Source organism: Antechinus flavipes, chromosome 6, assembly GCF_016432865.1.
Source record: "Antechinus flavipes isolate AdamAnt ecotype Samford, QLD, Australia chromosome 6, AdamAnt_v2, whole genome shotgun sequence".
NCBI classification, from domain to species: Eukaryota; Metazoa; Chordata; class Mammalia; order Dasyuromorphia; family Dasyuridae; genus Antechinus; species Antechinus flavipes.
The window spans coordinates 209,533,203-209,554,430 of NC_067403.1; the positions used below are offsets into that span (position 1 = coordinate 209,533,203).

The 21,228-nt window shown below is 39.2% G+C and overlaps 1 protein-coding gene and 1 long non-coding RNA gene across 4 annotated transcripts in view; one reads left to right on the forward strand and one right to left on the reverse strand.

Moving 5' to 3' along the window:
• LOC127541035 (uncharacterized) overlaps nucleotides 1–21,228 on the forward strand; it is a 116,607-nt gene that overhangs the window by 12,755 nt on the left and 82,624 nt on the right. The window lies entirely within an intron of this gene.
• Nucleotides 514–20,761, reverse strand: TMEM9B (TMEM9 domain family member B). Of its 2 annotated transcripts, XM_051966087.1 has the most exons (5): nucleotides 20,521–20,761; nucleotides 14,427–14,518; nucleotides 7,825–7,933; nucleotides 5,650–5,784; nucleotides 514–1,665 (listed from the first exon to the last, which is right to left on the reverse strand). In XM_051966087.1, the coding sequence occupies exons 1-5, from the start codon at nucleotides 20,644–20,646 to the stop codon at nucleotides 1,510–1,512; spliced, it is 618 nt and encodes a 205-aa protein (XP_051822047.1). In that variant the 5' UTR covers nucleotides 20,647–20,761; the 3' UTR covers nucleotides 514–1,509. The 2 variants fall into 2 exon arrangements, with proteins under 2 accessions (XP_051822047.1, XP_051822048.1); XM_051966088.1 differs by lacking the exon at nucleotides 14,427–14,518 and having other exon boundaries at nucleotides 20,521–20,611.

Genomic DNA, 21,228 nt, shown 5'->3' on the forward strand with positions numbered 1-21,228 from the left:
CTGATGCTTCCTGGGGAACTGAAGCCCTCTAGTGGAGCATCTCAAACAAGCCAAATTCAATTTCTAGCAAATCCAATCTTTGGGCCATGAGATTTGGAGGAGTTCTGAGCTACAGTTTAGTTATAAAAGGAATGCTTTACTGAGTTAAAGCTGTCTATTTCTGGGCATGATATTTTTTTTATGTTAACATTTTAAATCCCAATTCTTACAACCCATATTTAGACACATGGTCTAAACTAAAATCATTTATTTACATTTGATACTGTTAAGAGAATACAGGATCATATTGAACATTAAAAAGTACTCATTCTGAATCTCCTTTACAATATTTATGACAAAGTCTTCTTGACTTGGCTTAAACTTTTTCAGTGAGAAGGAATCAACTCAGTATCAAAGCAGCTGATTCTGTTCTTGGATAGTTCTAATTCTGAGGATCAGTTGAATTTCCCTTTTTAATTCAAACTTTATAATTAGGAACAGGGAAAGAAAGGGAACTACGAGTCAAGGACACTGTTGGGTTTTTCAAAAATTAATTTTTATTGTTCCATTCCAAAGAGGATGTAGAAAGTAAAGAACCAGTTATCCAATAACTGTTACAGCTCTCAAAGGGTGGAGTACAGGACCTTACTTACAGTTCAAAGACTCACATAAGAAAGCCCAGAGGTCATCTCTCAAGATAATTGGAAATGCTGAACACTCATTCAAAGAGGCTTAAGTTTTAAATATGATTTATCACATGGTTTCCAAATGTTGAGGTTTCACCCCTAAGGCCATGAGAAGAGGGTAAGAAGGACCACATATACCAACACCATTTGTTCAGTCATTGAAAAAACTAGCAAAGGGTCATTCCATATCAGAATGCTCTGCATTAGACTGGAGTTTATCTACATCACAGTACCAAAGTAAATCTGCATTTCTGCCAGTAATATTTCACAGTCAACTTACCAAGTATGTTGCCAAGAGCCAATCATCTGCTTAGGACACAGTCAGTGCTAAAAATCAACTGAGCAAGTCAGCATTTTCAGCAGAATCTGATTCCACTGAAAATGAGACCAAGCACAAAAATACAATAGGAAACATCTATTTACAAAAGTCCATGGAATAAAGTGTCTTGTGAAAGTTGTATTGTCCTTCCCCTAAACATCAAGAGTGTGAAAGTCTTGAAAAACATTAGAATTAAGATAAGGAAGGAGTACAGAAAGAAATGAATGTTTGCCACAGAGAAAGGAGCTTAAGAGAATTCATAGGTAGATTTAACTTCATTAGGAAAAGCCAGAAAGAACTGTTTGTGGCTTTTTGGCTTCTGAGACATGTGCTTTTAAAATTTTCCAGTTAATACTTTTATTTTTTAAATTAAAAAAAGCTTTTTTTTATGCTTCCAGTTTTGAACCATCCCACAAGTTTGTTGAAATCTCTCAGCAGTGGTTTAAAAAGAATCAGGAAAATGTGAGCAGTTTTTCCCGCAGCCCACCTTCCTTCCTTCCAGTCACCTCGGCACTGGATTCCCAATTAACTGAGGACCACGTGCCGGTCAAAGACAGATTTCCTCTGCTCTTGAACTTGAAGCTTCCAACGTTGCTGGGCATACTCCACTTTGTTGAGCACGTTAGCCCGGCTGCGCGATCGGGCTAGCACATCATGGGCATTTGCAAAGGGCTGATGATCCTACAAGTCCAGGAATGAAACAGCAGAAAGGGAAAAATCAACCAGTGGTGAGAACATATGAAGGGAACTGCATGCCATGCACATTCTGATCTTGGTATTGCACAAGAACCAAACAACACTGTGTCTGTCCAATAGTCAGTTTAACACCAACACATGTGAGTAAGCCTATATAGAATTTACAAGTAAGAACCAAGAGTCTTCATACTATTTTCATATTAGAAGGAGATGATTAATTATGGTAAGCAGGATGGCCTACAACTGGTGAAGAAGAGGAGCTCTGGGAGGTCCCATTTCCCAAAGTAACCACAAAAAGACTTCTCTCAAAAAATAAGTCACATCTATATACATAATGAGTAGAGAGATGCCTCCCCTGAGGGAATAAGGGAAAGAATGCCTATGCTCACATCAATACCACTCACTGTAACAGTATTTTAACATCAAAAATCATAAAGTCCTTCCGACTTCAGAAGCTGGCTAGTTTTATAAGAGAGATCAGCAATTTGAAAAGGAATTCAGGACTCAGAGATTTGCTCAGTTTCTTAAAGAGTATCATCTGCTTATTTTATATTCCTTGTAGAATAGAAAAAGATATTGCTAAACACTCAGTAGTATTCACGTGGACCCGATGATTGAGGGCTGAGGTGCTATACAAGGTTTTTAAGTGGAAAAGCTAAAGTAAACCAACACACCAGAGTGTTTATATTCATTACACTGGAAATAATTGTGTTAAATGCTCTAAAAATAAAACATAAACACAGCTGCCCAAATGACAAAAGCCTTTACCAGTCATTGATTGCTCTGCATTTGGCCTTTCCTGGATCCCTTTCCCAAGAGGTGAATCCATATCACCTTATGCCTTTCCTTAAATTGAACTTTAACTTTCAGAGAAAAAGACAATTATTCTTCCAAGCCCACATGAAAAATCTCAAGTACTATACATATCTGTGAGTGAAGAAGTGTGCATAAAACTATACAACAAAATACATACGACGTCTGGCTTTGTTTTAATAATAACATAGCATGTTCTTTTAAAATAGCATAAACATCAGAGCATTTTCAACAACAGTTCCTTTCCACTGGCTCCCACAGAACTGTCAGAATCCTCTTCCTTCACTCTATATATGCTCCCATATAATGCACAGTGAGATAAAGCCCTCTAGAAATGAAGAGACTATAGAAGGCACAGCACATAATGTTAGTCCTAAAGTTAGGAATATCTGGTTCAAATCCTGACTCTGGTACTTATGAGCAGTGTGAGCTTGGGCAATTCACATCCCCTCAAGCAACTTCAGTTTCCTATTAAATAATGATGATAATAGCACCTATTTCACTGGAAGGATAAAATGAAACAAGCTATGTAAAGGGTTTTTGCAAAGCATAAAGCACTTATGTCAGTTATCAGAAGGAGGTCTTCAATGTTGGGTGTGGTTAAATCTACTTTTTGCCCAAGAGAATGGCCATTGCGAATTCTTCATATGACTGAACCTCAACTTTTGGTGCCTGCCATCATCTGGTATCTTCATCACCCACATCAGGAGGAGGAGGAGGATGTCGAGGATGACACTCTTCCTATGGAACTAACAGCTCCCTCTAGCACTATCATCCTAGCAGTTTGTTTTTCACTAAAACAATTATAGCTTTTCTCTTTACAGGTTCTATTCAGCCCCTGCCCCCATCCTCCAAAAGAATGTAAGCTCTCTATGGTCAAGCAATTTTATTTTCTGGCTTTGTATTCTCAGCACCTAGAACACAGGAATTTAATAAATGAAGCAAACTATGATTTAATTCATTCCCAAAGACAACGCTGTATAATAAAAAGAATACAAGGTATACTTCTTGGCTCTGACAACCAACTGCATGACTATGGGGACTGGGGACCTTGCTGAGGATCAGTTTCCTCATCCATAAAATACATGTATTCCCTGGCTTAAGAGGGGAGGAATGAAAGTGTTTTGTAAAGTCCTCATCAGTAAATGTGAGTTATCATTCATTGTTCATTCAATCTGCAGAGGTTTCTGGTAGACACTAGAGAATACAATTATAAATGGAACCTAATTCCTGTCCTCTTAAGGTCCCAACGAGGCTAATTAGCCCTATAGTGCAGAACATGTTAAAGACCAGACACTAAAATTTAGATCTCCCAGTTTTCCACTAGTGCCACCTCTCCTTTAAACACAACTATGTTCGTGAATAAATGGATACTTAAAGGTCACAGCAGTAATGTGAAGAATAAATTTTGTATATAAAATAATATTCCTTGGGCTTGTTTAAATATAAATACAGGTAGGAGGAAGGAGCTTATGCACGCTATCAGAAGCAGAGGACCTCTCAGCTTTTATCCCTAACAATGCATCAAGATAGGGGAAAATTTTCTTAAGGAACAAATTCTACAGAACAAAACAAACTAGGTAATCCTTTTTGTCTTTCCCCAACTATCAGAACAAGACTGAACCGGTTGTTTAAAGCCATAGATGCCTGTGGAACACAAACAGAAATTCACTCTTCTTATAAGCCTGTTCTTTTTATACCTGATAAAATTACAATAAATACAAAACAGGCTTTAACGTAATGCTTTGATAATACTGATGATGTGTCATGGTTATATGATATAGTAAATACACAGACTAACTGCCTGCTCAGAGCTTTCCACTCTTCAGTGACAGACTTATAAACTGGTTTACTATTATTAATTTTTTCCAAAAAAGGTTTAGATGGAAACTGAGTTTGAATGAAGCAAATATTTTTAAATTAAGAGTTTTAGAATTAAGTTTGTTTGTAAAAGTTTCAGATCCTCCACACAAATCCTATTCTTCTGCTTTATCAAGTAGAGAAGTAGCACAGGGATTTTGCGAGACAGGCCAACAGAAGCAATGCAGCTTCTCTCAAGCTGGAAAAACTTCGAGTAGAGGCCTGTAAACACACTCCAAACCTGGGAATGCACTGTGTCTGTTGACTACCAGCCTAGCTGGCTTCAGAGAGGCTGGTCACGCCAAAATTAATGACCAAGTGCTTTTGTTTAAAGAAAGACAACAGAAAATAAAAAACCTTTAGTATTTCTTAATTTCTAGAGAAGGGAGTTATTTCTGTGTGCAATTCAGATTCTAGCAAAAAGCTTAACACAGCAGAAATGAGACCCCCATCTTGCTATGTTCACACATTAACAAGAGACAGACTCCATGTTACTTTAGAGTAAGAGTTGTAATGCAAAATGGCATCATGGGCCTCTTGAGTCACAAAGATGTTCTTCAGAAAATAACCTCAAAATACAACTTCATAAAAACCTCTTGGTGCCTTCTGGAAAAAATAGGTGATGCTAAGTGGAAGGGCTGCTGGTGGGAGCAGGGGAAAGGAAGGGGAAAGAAAGACCTTGGTACCTTTTCCTTTTAAAAACATTTTTACTGCTAGTGTTCCTTCCCCCCCTCCCCCCCCCGCCCAATTATCAATTATTTCTTTTCATCCTTCCTCCTCCTCCTACTCTCCCTCCCTACCTGGAAAAAAGGGAATGAAACCTAAAAATCTTGTAATAAATAAGTATAGCTAAGCAATACAACTTCTCATAGTAGCTCTGTTCCAAAATGTGTACCTCACTCAACATGTTAACTCATCGCCTCTCTGTCAGATATCTTTTTCAACAGAAATAAGATGAAAAGACAGCTGACCCTAAAAGGGACAGAAATCTAGACTTTGTTTATTTGTCTTAAAAGCAGCAGGACATGCCCTCAAATCAGGATATCTCCTTGGATAGAACAACTTCCTCAGGAAAAAAAACCATTACAACTGAATTTTTAGAGACAATGTACGAAATAAACCCCTAGTATTTAGCAAAATTCCTGGCCCACAATAAATGTTTAGTAAATGCTTAAGGATTATATATATCATAATGTTATACTGTATTAGTTATGTTACATAAATATATTTGCTTTTAATTATTTGGCAACAATTATCAAGCTGAACACAGATAATCCAGATTGACTATTAACTTACCCCAACATCATCATCACTCTGTATCAACTGGGAATGTCCAAAGAGACGCCTTTTCAAGATAGGCTCAACAAGTGTAAGGTATACCATGTATAGAAGAAGCAGGCCCAGAATCGACAGATAGATTATGATTGTAACCTGAAGACAAACAGAAAATATATCACATCCCTGAAAAACCAACGAAATGAGTTTTATATATTGACAAAGTCAGTGAATATTTAGTTGTGAAAACCCAATAACACCAGGGTCTAACTAACCTTGAGAAAGTCCTTCAACTCAAGGAAATTCTAATATAAGAAACAAACAATTTCTCACAAAGTATCAACTGAGGAGAAAGAAGAAGAAAACCCATTTGATGCTTGTCCAGCAATCATTCCTCAAGGACTCTAAACATTATATATAGATCCACTGTTGATTCCAAAGTTAAAGGGCATTATTACTAGATCTTGCACAAAATGCAACTCTCCCGATCTTAACAGCACAGTCTAGAGATGTAGTCAGATATAGTGAAAAGAAGACTTGATGGAGAAGTGGGAAACATGAACTTGAGTCACAGCTATGCCATCTACCAGCTCGAGGACACTGAGCAAATCACATAACTTCCAAGGCTCGAACAACAGAAGCAGGACTGACATTATAGCTGTTGTTGGGACTTAATTTATAGATTAATATGCATTAATCTATAAAGAACTTGATAAATGTGACTTATCATTCTCATAATATGTAGATTCAGATACAAGAGAACCTTGGGACCCTTGAATCACATTCTGTCAGTATAAATTGGTTTCTACAGAACACAATAGTTTGTTGTGCAAACTGAGTCAATGGAGCTTCTATATCTTATCCAATAGGGAAAGTTTCCTAAAGTAGCTCTTGGTAGAAAATGGCAACCCAGGACCACATAAATTGAGTCTGCCTCAGGAGGGACTTACACCATCACAATGGGTAATGGGTTATTCCTGAATTTCACTCTTCAAGGATTTGTGGTTTCCTCAGAGTGATTTCTCCTTTACTCAACACAGACATTCAACTTCGATGATTTTGAAGAGCTGCTGGAACTCGTCAGAAACTTGACCACTTTTTGAACAAACTAATAAATTAACAGGGCTGGTCAGTGGAAAAGAAATATAGTCTGTCACAACCTTCAGGCTTTCCAGTGTGAAAGGGCCTACCATAGTTTATGCTTTATTTTCGAAGCCTTCAAGAATAAAAAACTTCATATCATTCTGAAGCAATAAAGCAGAGCTTACAGAGAAAGGCACTGTACTAAACACTGATAGGCACTGAGTAATATAAGTAAACAATAGAGGAAAGACCTATGGAAAATGTCCAGTAGCAAATTTGGGTGAGAGTAGGAAATGACCCTAGATCACCCAAAGATCTAGACCTTATAGTTAAAAAAAAAAATAAGAAAGAAAATAAAACGTGAAGCTCTAGAAAAGGTGGCCAAATTAGAGCTCTTAGTTTTTTCTGGGTTTAGATACATAATTTATGCTGATAGATTTATTACTAAGTCAACTCTTTTAGTTTTGGTTACATTATTCAGCTCTGAAGAAGGGAGAGAGTAGGAAGAAAGAAAGGAAGGGGATTTAATTACAGATCACAGAGTTCATGGCCATATAAAAGAACTGAAATGACATACATCAGTCTTATGAAATGTGCTAATTACACACTTTCTCTGTAAGAAATTAGTGGCACCTCATACATTCTTCTAACATTAGCTAATTAATCCACATAGTTTCTCCTAAGATGCATAAGTAACAGACAAGTTTCAATTTATTAGTGAAGGGAATGGTGAAGCAAGTAATTTGTCAGATGTTAGATGAAGAAGTTAAAATTCCTAAGTTTCTGTTTTAGGCAGAAACAAAAGAGGTTCCAATATCACTAACAAAACCTTATACTGGTACTGTATTTTACAATTTTCAAAATGCTTTTACTTGGCATCTTATTTGATTCTTAAAACACCCTTGTGATGTAGGTAAAGGCAGTTACTGTTCTTCTATTATAATGGAGGACATTGAGGGCCCCAGAAATGAGATTTGCTCAGGTCATGCAGGTAATAAGGAGGACAGCTAGGATTGGAGCCCTGAGCCTTGACTCTACAACCACTGCCTGCTAAACAAATGCTTTTTGGAAGGCTTTCTGTTGCTTCTCAGAACAAGAGAAATGGAAATTTACTTTGATTGTGACAGAACTTCTTTCTTCATATTTGCACTCACAACGCAGACAATAAGCTTCAACATCGGGTCCTAGGACTGGCATGGGTTCAACAACATGTAGGCAATCACTGAAAAAAAAATTAAAAAAAAAATTAAAATGATGTTCAAATTGGTTTGATAAGCTAAGTATCCAGAAACAAAACTTCACCTGAAATTCAAAACAAAGATAAAAACCTAATTAGAGGAGGGATAGAGCCCAATTAAGAGTCCTTTACTAAAGTACTAATGTATCTTGTAAGGCTCTAGTGTGAACAGCTAATCACAGAAACTCAGTATTGGAAGGGTTTCTCAGAGATCATTTAGTTCAACTCTTGCCTCTTGAATGAATACTGACTCTTCACTCACGAATAACTCAAACATATGCATAGTCAATTCTTCAACATTAGCCCTTGCAAAACCTTGTGTTCCAATTTCCTTCCCCCCAACCCCACGCCCTCCCCTAGATGTTCAATACATGTTAAACACGGTAGAAATAATATGACAAATAACTCTTAAGTGATATAAGATCTGTTAAATCGTTATCAGCAAAGTCATATTTGAACTTTCTGTCTGTTTCAGTTACCTAGTAAAAGAACTTAAAAATTTTTTTATTTATGTTTTGTTTTGCTTTAGCTTTATATCCCATCCAACCATTCATCAGGGCAATTTCCTGGCTGCAGCATGCTTCCACGTGGAACTCGAGTCCTGGACCTTAACACCTAACTCTTCCTGAATCCCCAGTCCTTGGGTAAATTAGGGCACTCATCTTTGGAACTCCCATTCTAAAACACTACCCAACTAACTTGAGATTGAGTGTATGAAAACTAAACCACTTAGCCTACTAATTGTAGCCTTAGTCATTCACCCAGACTAAGGTTCAGCTTCCTCTCTCACCAGGCCATCTCCCCAGACCAGAACTTCCTTCTGGGATTGTCATTCCTCTACATGTGCCATCTTTCTCTCTGAGAATGTAAGCTTCTTGAGCTTTGCACAACACCAGCTGTGAGCTATGAAGCACTTAATTTGCTTTATTCATTCATTCATTCAGCGAGTGAGTATGTTTAAAAGTGATCCACAGGAAATGTTTCCAAGAGCACTGATTTTGTTCTCTTCTAATTTATGCCTAAATCATCAAAATCTGCCTTCAGAACCGAATGCCATCTGATGTTATTAACCTCATGTGGTTGGAAAATCAAGATGGAAAAAAAATCACACATCAAGTGCTTATCTTAATTAAAAATCCAACAAAGAACATCTTTGTAGGGATGAGATAATTCTAGGAAACATTCAAATAATTTCTTTCCTTCAGCTAAAACTTATTAAGTATCCACCCAAAGTTGGACTGGGGGTGGTGGTGTTGCATAGTCAGCAAAGTCTGTCTCCAGCACCTCCTACTTATTTCTGGGACAGTTTCTCTTATGCTACCAATGTTCTTATGTTGATTTCATCCAACTGTGCAGAATCTTCCATTCTCCTTCTCTCTCATAACAAAAGACCTGGATTTGAGTCCTCGCACCAAGATTTACGAGTTATAGAATCCTTGGGCGGTCACTTCAGATATTTCTAAGCCTCAATTTCTTCACCAAAAAATGACAACAATAATGGTTACACTACTAGTTGTTGAGAGAAAAGCTTAAAATGCTAGAGAAATGTGATTGATACTCCTAATTACAACAGCAACACTTTATTTATTTAGCACTTTACCGTTTGTATACATTTTGGCTTTCTAACCATTCAGGAGAAATTCTTCCTATATTAAGGATGAAAAAGGGAGGTAGCATCTTTTCCCAAACTCATAAAGCTAACAAAACCCTGTCAGTTCAATTCAACAAGGATTTCAGTAAAAAGCCTAGATGATGTCTGAATGCACTAAGAATGGTAGATAAAAAGCCCAAAAAAGTTCCTTTCAGAAGTTTCCAGCCAACTAAGAGGAAAGAAAAGAGAGAGAGAGACTATAACAGTCTACACAATTTATCTTTGTTTTACATTTCTTTTCAGAGGGAACGTAGAAGTAAAAACATTACACTTGGAAATCTAAAGAATCTAATTCAAATAGCTGTTTGGATACTTACTGGTTGTAGTTTCAGGTAAATGGTTCAACTGTTTAAACCTCAGTTCTTTCCACAAAACAGAGATCAAAGATACTTGTGCTACCTAGCTCAAAGCACTACAGAAATGGAAAAGATTACTATAAGTTAATTCTCACATTAAAGGACAATCACTCCAGTCCTACTAAAATTCCTGTTATTGACAAAGGGTGCAGGGTTACATACTCACTTCCACCCCATTCCACCTGAAAGAATACTCAGTACCTTTCAACAAAATATACTGGAAGATACTTCCCTCAACCCAAAGGATAGAATCTTTACATGGCATTTTGAATAGAGGCAGACTATCGAGGAGATGTGTTTGACCAGCCATGTTGGTGGAAGAGTTGGTCACCTAAGACTAGCCACCTGTGTGTGTGTGGTACTAACACTGGTACCACAGGTGAAATCCAAGATAACGAAAGTAAAGGTATTTCTAAGGCTTTCCTTTAGCCTATTTGTTTTGAACAATACTGAAATTAAAATTAATTTAGACACCATGACAAGTGATTTGAACTATATCAAACAAAGTTTAAGAGAGATTCACTCTTACAGAAGCTGTTTCTCTAAAAGTGATATATCAGGATGTATAGAGGATAATTCTATTCACTAAACATTGCCAGGAAGAAGCCTGCATTAACTTTTTTTCCCCTCAATCACAAAAACAATGGTTCTCCTTTTATTGTCTCTTCTTGAAGCCTAAGAAACCACCATCACTCTCCCCAAAGTGTGAGATGAGTATTCCTCTTGAAAAACAGGTGAAGGACAGCAATAGCAAGGTACTGAAAGCTCAGAAGAAAGCTAAAAGAGTCAGAGGGGCTGAGTGGCAACTGACCCTGAATCCGTGTTTGACTACTTGATGACAGGGGATGGGCCATGGCCTTTATATTTCTAGGGCAGAACCTGACACTGCTCTCCCAACTAGGCCCAAGAGCACCTGATAGACATAGACAACCATGCCACCTAGTGTCAGGAGGAGGAAGATATTGGCCACAAGCCATAAGAAGACACCATAGAATGAACACAACCTAACTGAACTAGGTATTTACGATTTCATAAAGAATATAAAGGATGAATAAATCTAACAATAACAAAACATGGCAAAACATGAACCCCATGAAATAACAGGCAAATGTTATCCTTGATCTACCTTAGATAGCTATAGCACAGGCCACAAGAAATGAGCTGCCCACCGAAGGACTTCTGTCCCAATATTTGTATCCTACATTGCCCTTTGGAGCCAAACTACATGAACTCCTGGACAGAAGCTGGTGAAGATGATGTCACACTGAAAAACCCAGCAGGAGACAGACTAACAGTAAAAAGAAGCACAGGATTTGGAGGCGGGAGACCAGAATTCAAGTCCTGCCTCAGACACTGTGCATACAGGCAAATCACTTCAAACCCTTCAAGTCTCAGCTTCTTCATCTGTAAAACAGAATGAATAACACTGGCAATACCTATTTGAAAGCATTGTTGTTTAGTATGCTATATAAATGTATGTTTTGCCTCTGATGTCCTCCCTCACTGAAGCACAGCATACACATCTATGTATAGATTAGGTAGAATTTACAGTCAAGCAACATTAGGGAGAAGTAGTCCATGTAACAGAACGAACACCAGACTTGGGAATCAGAAAGCCTATGCTTAGTCAACTTGGGCAGGCCACTTTATTTTCCCTTTTTGGCCTCAATAGGCTCATTTGTAAAATGAGAAAGTTGTTCTAGATCGGGATTTTTAACCTTTTTTTGCAAAACACATTCTTCTGGCAGCCTGGTAAAACCTTTCATCTCCTCTCTCAGAATAAATTTTTAAACACATAGAAAAGGATTTAGATGGATTACAAAAGAAACTGATTATACTGAAATATAGTTGTCAAAAATAAATTTTTTAAATGACTTCACGGTGTCCAAGTTAAGAACCCCCCAACTAGATGATCTCCAAGGTCTCTAATTCTATGATTATATTTGATCCTTTTGACTGAAGCAGATAATGAAACTAAGAACATCATTTTCCAGATAAAAAAGCTAAGAATCCAACCCAGTTCTTCTTCGTCTTCTTTTTTTTGCTGAGGCAATTGGGATTAAGTGACTTTCCCAGAGTCACACAGCTAAGAAGTATTAAATGTCTGAAGTCGCATTTGAACTCAAGTCTTCCCGACGTCAGGGCCAGCATTCTATCCATTGTAACATCTAGCTGTCCCCTAGCCCAGTTCTTCTAACTATATTCTCAATGCCCTTTGCACTACCTAACATTACTTTTTTTCTTTTTTCAAAGTCTCAGAACAATATGGTCAACGATAACTTAAGCCAAGCGTTTTCAATCCAGGTCAAAGAAGCCTACCAGCCCACAGCAAGGCCAGAGAGCTAAAATAGCCTTTTTCAATGGCTTACTGTAAAATCTCCTGATTCTTACAAACAGTATCCTACGCCAGGCCTCAGTGATGTTCACAACCCCCTATTTCTGAAACCAAAGGTAATCAGGGAAAGGACGTGGGCAAACACAGAAGGGTAAGTTCACTTATCATTCAAATAACAGGTACTGACTTGCATTTTGTATCTGAATAAACTAATTGTAAATGCCCATTAAATCCTAATTTATCACGACACATTAAAGACTGATTTTTGCTTTCTTTTAAATTACAAGGTGACTGTAAAAGATAAAGCCTAAGTAAGTATAGCCAAGTCAATCTGTAATATGCAACAATTTAAGATGGAACAAGAAAGAACTCAAGAAAAGGCTTTATAAAAATCTATCTACCAAACATCTGACAGAGCTAAATGTTTATTTCAGAGACACAAAGCACAGCCAGATATAGAATTCCAAATAACAACCAGGCTTACAAGAAAAGAAACAAGAGTTTATTAAGCACATACTATATACCATGTATTGTGCAAAGCACTTAACAAATATCTTATTTCTTCTAGTAGGTGCCATCATAATCTCATTTTATAGTTTCAGAAACTAAGGCAAAGATTAAGTGACTTGCCTGGGAGTCACACATCTAGGACTGAAGCTGGATTTGAACACAGGTATTTCTGACTCTGGGCCATGCTGTATTCTTAGAACAATTTCATTCTGTGGCCAATTAAAAAATGGTTTTGGTGCCCACATTATACACTTTTAGAAGACCCAGAAAATCTTATACTGACAGAACTCAAAAGGGGCCAAAGAGATATAGATATTACTCAATTTCTTTATTTTATAGATGAAGAAACTAAAGCTTAGAGAGGTTTCATGACCTGCTTATCGAACTGGTTGATGGTAAAGCTCCAATCAGAACACAGGACCAGTCTTTTTATCATGCCACAGTAACACCTTAAACCTAGGTTAAAAGTTAAAGCTTTGCCTTCAAACCTCCTGTACTTTCCCCTATTGTTTCTTTAATTCCAAATTCAAATGAAAATTACTTTTATGGAACCCTATCCATAAGAGGGCAGAATTTCCCCCAAGAAATTCTGTTTCCTGAAATTCTTTCCTGATATGACTATAAAAAATAAAATTCCATAATTCAAATAACATGCCTGAAGGCAAGACTGTCTAGACAGAAATAAAACTCCCATCACTTTGCATAAAGAGTCAAACAATCCATTTTATTTTGCTACAAAACAGAGAGAAGCTCAAGATGGGTTTTTACACAATCACGAATAGAAGACCCTGAACCAGGCCAATAAGAGCTGCTTAGCTAATTGGAGGAGCCAAGGGAAGGAGGCTTTATGTCTCCATTGAAAAGTGTACAGAAGATGACTATCAGCAATTTAGGGGCCTTAATCATGTAGACCAATCCAGTTCTTGGGATAAATTCAATTTGGCTATGAGAGACAGAGAGAGAGAAGAGGAGAAGAAGGGGTAAAAACAGCAGTGGAAGGGGAAAGAGGGAGTAAGGTAGAGAGAGAATGAAGGTAAGAGAGAAAAAAAGAGAGGGATAAAGAATAGGGGGAAAGGGGAAATACAGGACTGAGAATGAGAAGCTCATGATTTCAGTTTCAGTATCATAAACTGTCTGTGTGACCATGGACAGGTAATTACCATTGCAGAGCCTTAGAAATGGTGATAAGATTACTTGTATAGTCTAACTGTGGGGTCACAAAACTAAATGTGGGGGTCACAAAATTATGAATTATTATCAGTAAATTTGTATGCCTACTTTACATACCTAGGTGCCCAAAGTCACACAAAAATTTCTAGGGTGAAAACGTGTTACCAAAGGAAAAAGTTTAATAAGCCCGAGCCTAAACTACCAGTATATTGAATGGACTAAGTGGGAATGGATGTAAGATACCTTGGAAACAAAAAGCACTATTCACAAGCTTATGTTATCATGACATTTGCTTCCAAGAGGCATCGCCAGATCCACTCAGCACTTTACTGTGACAATTTCATAGGAATGATAAGATTAGATTATTGCTGAAGAAGAAAAAATTCTGCCTACGCTAGACAATAAAAACCATCTTGGAGAGAGATTTCAGTTAGTTCAAGACTCCAGAATACTCACCAATCTTTCTGAGTTATGTTCTTGTTATAAATGTATCCAGAATGTTCTTTATAAGGAGGACAAATACATTTACACCTGACATCCTCAAAATTCTGCAACAAAACAGGTAATTAGTACAGAGCATTATGCACTAAAATACTGCTATATAATACATTGCTATGCATCACATTTAAGAGGCCATACTTTGCAAAGTACCTACGCTAAATGAACTCAAGAAGTATCCAAAATCTTAAAATTCCAAGAATGAGTTTTTAAAAATTCTTTTCTAGTGATTTTGAATTGTCACCTAAAAGCATTACACAAAAGAAACTACTTATTTTAAAAAATAATAACTGCCATTATATAACACCTGGTTCTTATAAAGCATTAACTACTTTTATGGATCACATTTTGTCCAATTTATTGTGAATAAATTTCATTGAGGTCAACAGAAAGCCTAATACCACTATGTTGGTGAATAAGGATACCACATACAAGCAGAAAAGGAAGAGCACAGATAAACATCCTATACACGCAAGAGACCAGGATTCTCTCCAGCATACCCATATGGGATATAGAAACTGGAGTTCAGGGAAATTCTCTTAGAATTAGGATCAAAGTCCTGGCAAAGGAAAGATAATCAAGAAGCAAGCAGTTGATTAGCAAAATAGCCTTTAGGAAAGGCAATCTTCAAATATCTTCAATTCTATCACGTGGAAGAATTATTTTGCTTTCAAATATCTTCAAATCTATCACGTGGAAGAATTATTTTGCTTAGCCCAAGAGGGAAGAGCAAGGATAGAAGACTATAAGCTCAATATAAAGAAAATTATCCTCATAATTAGAGTGGTCCAATGTAGGATTGCCTCAGAAAATGCATAATTTGAAGTGAGAGAAAGATTGACAGAGGAAAGAGAAGTACTAGAAGATGAAAAAAAGAGTACTGCACAAGGGATAACTACATATTCAAAGGGAAGGAGAAAACTTCAGGCCATGAGCATTGGAGAGTTCAGAACATCTTGGACTGAGGATTGGGGAGAGAGGAGGTTTTAAGTGTGGGGAAAAAGGAGAATGGAGGCCATTCTTCCAGGGAGCCAAAGGGGTATAACAAGAGATAGTATGGAATAGTAGAAAGAATTTAAACTCAATTTAGATCTACTCCCCTTCTAGCACTCTGTGCCCAAACAAATTGGTGCTCTCTTTTTCCCACAACACACCATTGCCCATTGTGATACATTTGCCATCCTCAAGGAAGAGGATACTCTTCACCTCTTCCTTCAAGACACAATTCAACTGTGAAGACTGAATGTGGATTGAAGCATAGTATTTTCATCTTTTTGTTTTTTGCTTCCCTTTTGATCTGATTTTTTAAAAATATGTTTAGAAGAACAGTATACTTTAATAATATATATCAGATTGCTTGCTGTCTTAGAATGGGGGAGTGGAGAGGGAAAGGAGAAAAATTTGGAAGGAATGGTTTTGCAAAGATTAATGTTGAAAACTATTTTCGCGTTATTTGGAAAAATAAAATACCATTAAAAAAAAGATACAGTTCAAGTCCCTCTTTCTAATAAAGCCTTATCCTGATCCCCTCACTTAATAGTTCCTTTTTTCCCCAAACTATATTTGTTCTCTTTATATTTATGCTATATCGAGTTTTAGGGCAATTTTAACTACTAAAATGCAAACTGCAATAAGAATTTTGATCATCCTGTATGGTTTACCTATTGTTTCCTATGTTCCTTGGAAGGAGAAAGAATTTCATGCTTTGTTTTTTGTATCCCCAGTACACAGAGCCTGGCATATAATAGACACTTAATAAATGCTTACTGATTGATTGTAGACTTGTTTTCAAATCCTTTTCTAATATGCCTTTCCTTGACTTTACCTCTCCCTCATCTAAGTCTCATAGTAAAATTTTACCTCCAAACATCTTGCATCTGGTACACAGTCACTATCCTGATTCTAGCTATGATGTCTGGGGGGTGAGGGGGTGGTTATATTTTCTAGGAAGGAAGGGCTTCTGCCAGAGAAAGGAATTTCTAGAGGCTCTCTACCTGGGGGATAGGATATTCTCATGTTTATGTATATGCCTAATCAGAAGTGAAGGTTTTGAAAGCCTCCTAACAGGACTCAGTGTTTGGAAAAGTCTTTCCAGGATGTACAGTTTGGGGAGGGGCCATGGTTGAAAAGAGGATCCGGTCAGGTCAAAGGGACTTCTGTAAAGACTAGAATGAATGTTAAGGAACTGGAGTTTGAAGGTAAGAGATGTCTTAGTATTGGAAGTTTCAAGAGAAATAAAATGGCTAATAAAAACTGATAAGTAACAAGATTAAAGTAAAGATAGTAAGACAACAGCTAGCAACCCTTGATAACTCTTGATAACTCAAGTCACCTGGCCCAGGTGAACAATCCTCTCCAACAGCTATGACTCCTAAGCCATTGTCAGTGATATGTGAAAGATAATGGAAACTGGGAGAAGTTATTACAAAAGCGGAAAAGGGCAAGTTTTCAAAATAGGGGAAAAAAACAAAGTCTACAAAGGGGAGACCTCTTAGCTTAACTTTAATTCCAGGGAAAAATTCTAGAATGGATCATTAATGCCATGGTAAGTGCATTATCTATCAAAAGAATAATTACAAAGAGCCCCAGGGTGGTGACAACAGAAACAGGTCAAACCACATTAACTTTATTCCTGTTTTTCATACAATCAGATTTCTAAACTGGTATATCAGGAGAATGCTGCAGATAAAGAGTTTATCTGGGTTTTTGCAAATCACTTCTTTTGGAAAAGTTGATAAGAAGTGAAACAGACAGCAATGAAATTCGGATTTTGCAACTGGTTGAATGACTGGTCTCCAAAACTATGTTAATGGTTCAATGTCCACTTAGCAGGAAGTCTGTGCTAGGCCTAAGTTTAACATTTTAATCAACTATTTAAATAAAGGTACAGATGGAATACTCATCAGTTTGCAGATCACATAAAATTGGGAAAATTGTATGCTGTTATACAAAAGTATCTTGGGCTGAACTTAATATGATTTTCATTACAGACAAAAGTAGTTTCTCACTCGGATTCAAAAACTCTCACAAATACAACATAAGGGAGATGTGCAAAGACAGCAGCTTATCAGAAAAAGATGAGGTGGTGGTGTGATTTAGTGGACTATTTAAGTTCAAATTTAGAAAGTGGGGCAATATGGCTGTCCAAAAGGCTGATAATACCTTGGGCTGCAAAATAGTGAATCCATAAAATATTTGGAGGGGCTGAAGGCACTGGAAATGTGTAGCATGGAGAATATCCTAGGGGGAAACGATAACTATCCTTAAGTATCTGAAGGATCTTAAGTATCACATGGAAGAGGGATGACATTTGTTATGTTTAATCCCAGAAGGGAGAACCAAGAGAATAAGGTTGAAGTTGTAGGACAATTTAGGTTTGACACCTGGAAAAATTCCTAACAAAAGGTGGGAGGAAAACTGGGAAAAAATCTGCCAGGTCTAAGGTGCTCAGGAAGGAAGGGGCAGATGCCTGCCAGGCCCTAATATTTGGGAGGGTAAGGACCCTAACAAGACCTGGTATTTAGGTAGGGATGTCAGAATTCCATATTCCAGGGGATGGCCAACTGTTAGGACTAGAGATTACAAGAGATCCAGTCACTGTTAAAAAAAAAAAAAAAAATTCCATCATGCCCATCAATTGGAGAATGGTTGAGTAAATTGTGGTATATGAACGTTATGGAATATTATTGTTCTGTAAGAAATGACCAGCAGGATGAATACAGAGAGGACTGGCGAGATTTACATGAACTGATGCTAAGTGAAATGAGCAGAACCAGGAGATCATTATATACCTCAACAATGATACTGTATGAGGATGTATTCTGATGGAAGTGGATCTCTTCGATAAAGAGAGCTAATTCAGTTTCAATTGATCAAGGATGGACAGAAGCAGCTATACCCAAAGAAAGAACACTGGGAGATGATTATAAACTGCTTGCATTTTTGTTTTTCTTCCTAGGTTATTTATACCTTCTGAATCCAATTCTCCCTGTGCAACAAGAGAACTGTTCAGTTCTTATTGCATCTAGGATATATTGTAACCTATTTAACATGTAAAGGACTGCTTGCCATCTGAGGAAGGGGGTGGAGGGAGGGAGGGGAAAAATCGAAACAGAAGTGAGTGCAAGGGATAATGCTGTAAAAAATTACCCTGGCATGCGTTCTGTCAATAAAAAGTTATTTGATTAAGAAAAAAAATTTCATCCAGCTGTAAGAGGGAAGGTCTCTGCCAAAATGCACTGTTGGAGAAAAGTCAGGGTGGAAGTGAAAGGGGAAAGCCTCCCGTCAGGACTGAGGTCTTCAAAACCAATGGAGATTTTGGATTTCCGGACTAGGGCCCAGGGTTTTATGACTAGTTGGTTTCTTGGAGAATGTCCCACCAGGACAAAGGATTCAGGGAACTCCCTGCCATGACCCAAAATAGGGAAGGCCTTTATAAAGACTTGATATTGAGAAAGTTTCTGTCGGGGCCAAAAGGTTTAGGAGAGGGGACCTTGTCGGGACAGGCAAGAACCTTTCCCTGTAAAGATCAGAATGTTCAGGTAGGTAGAAATCTTGTCTGAAAGTTTTTCAAGGTACAACTTTCTGTGAGGACTAGAGATTACAAAGTTTACTATGAAACTGGGGGCAAGTGGAAGAACCATAAGGACAATGTTGCCAGGACTTACGTGTTGGAGGGGATGGCAAGAAGCTGGAGTAATGCTTTGTTTAAGTTTCGGGGGAAAGTCTCTTGACTATCTATTACAGGGGGTCTCTGTAAGGCCAGCGTAGGCAGGGGTAGGACGACTCCAGGACCCGAGACAGTGGGATGGGATGCTGGAGGAAAAGGTTCCTGACAACAGTGGGCATGTGGAGCTTCGAAACGAAGGTGGGGGAGATTGTCAGGACAAAGGGTTACAGGAGGGACTTGGTATTTCGAGGAGAATGCTTTGACAAAATCACAACAGTGGTTTGTTTGGGGGTGGAGTGGGGGTGCAGCTTCCCATTATGCCTCATGATTACCTGTTGGGTCAGAGGAATTGAGGGAAGGATTATCAGGACCAGCGGCCGACCACAAGTCTGGGGATTACAGGACTTCTATTGGAGCCAAGGACGGACCTTATGGGGATGTGGTATTTGTTGTCAAGGTTGGAGGTTTCAAGGGGAAGCTCTTGTCAGGATTAAGGTTTCAGGGGCTCCTTCCCGACACGTTTAGAATTGGGAGATGGGGGTGATTCCTGTTGGGGTGGGTTAGGGGTTGGGGGCTTCTCCTTAGGTTTGAAAATAGAAGTGTCCTGTCAGGACATAGCTTATTTTGTTTTGGGGGGGATCCAGGATGGAAGTTTAGAGTTGGTGGTTCCCGGGGCTCCCAGAGCGCCTGATACGAGAGGGGACTGAGTCTTGTCAGGACCAGCGTTTTCAGGGAGCAGATTTCGGGCCGATGAAACCGATTAGTTACAAGCAACACACAAGTTGCACTGACCAGAGCACTGATAACAACGAGAGCAATAACAACCACAGACCAAAATAAACAGGTAGCATTTCTACAATGTTTCAACACTTGCAAAACGGTTTACAAATATCGCCTCACAGGAACCCACGGAGGGAGTTGATATTCTTGTCCTCATTTTACAGAGGGAAAAAGGGGGGCATTTTCTAAGCACCTACTACGTGCCAGGCAAATGCCGCTGCCCCCAAAGAGGGAGCCCACGTCCGGGCCGGACAGACGGGAGGGAAGTAACAGGGATCCTGGCCTTAGGGGCGCCCGCTTCCCTCGGAGCACAAGTGCGGCGCAGGATTCCAACTCGACTCCGAGCCCATTCTTTAGCCACGACCCCACGAGACTTAGCCCCAGAGAGTCACCACTGCTGCCCTCTGAACAACGCGGGGGGAGGGTCTTTGTCAGCCCCCCCGCCGTGGCCCAGTAACCCCCTCCACATACAGGCGTCCGGGGGCGGCCGCCTCCTTATCGGGTTCTAGTAGGGGCTGGGGGCGTTGGGTCGGACCCAGCGGGCGAGACCGTTCTTCCTTCCCCTCCCCCGTCCCCGGCCGGCCGGGCTCCGTGGACGCTCACCTTGGCCGCGTTCGCCAGTTGCACCAGCAACAGCCCGGTGAGCGCCAGGAAGGACAGCCCGAACACAAAGCAGAGCCGCAGGAAACCGCTCCAAGCGGTCGTCCCAGCTGCTAACGCCGCCGCCATCTCGGCCCGGTCCGGCCCGGCCTCGGCGCCGCTCCGCTTCCGGCACCGGGACTTCCGCTTCCTCCGTCGCGTCACGGGACTCGCCGCGTCCTCTGCTGAAAACCTTCTTCCTAGAAACGCCTCCCCCACTTCAAGGATCCGGCGAGAAGCGGTTCCGCCCTCCTCTCCTTTTCCCTCCCCCCCCCCCCCTCTGCTCTCTGGGGAGCCCGAGAGACCTCTAGACCTCTGTCTTCGTGGATGCTTCCTACTGTGGGATGATGGCTCATTACTGCATTGTAACAAAAATAGTGATTTGCAAATCACAAATGATCATTCATTTTATCTTCACAACAATCTTGAGAGACAGGAGTTATTCTTGTCCCCATTTTACAGAAGTGAAAACGGAAGCAAACAGCATTTCCATTCCGGTCTCGATAGCTGCTGCTGCTCCACCTCGCTCCTCCAGCCGCCTTGCCCAGTTCTGTCTTTCCAACATGTTTGTCTTATTACTTTATAAGTGGGTCGCCTGGCTCTACTTATGTCACTTTGCATAAATGTATACGACTCTTACACACGTATAATCTGCATCGAATTGTTTTCAAG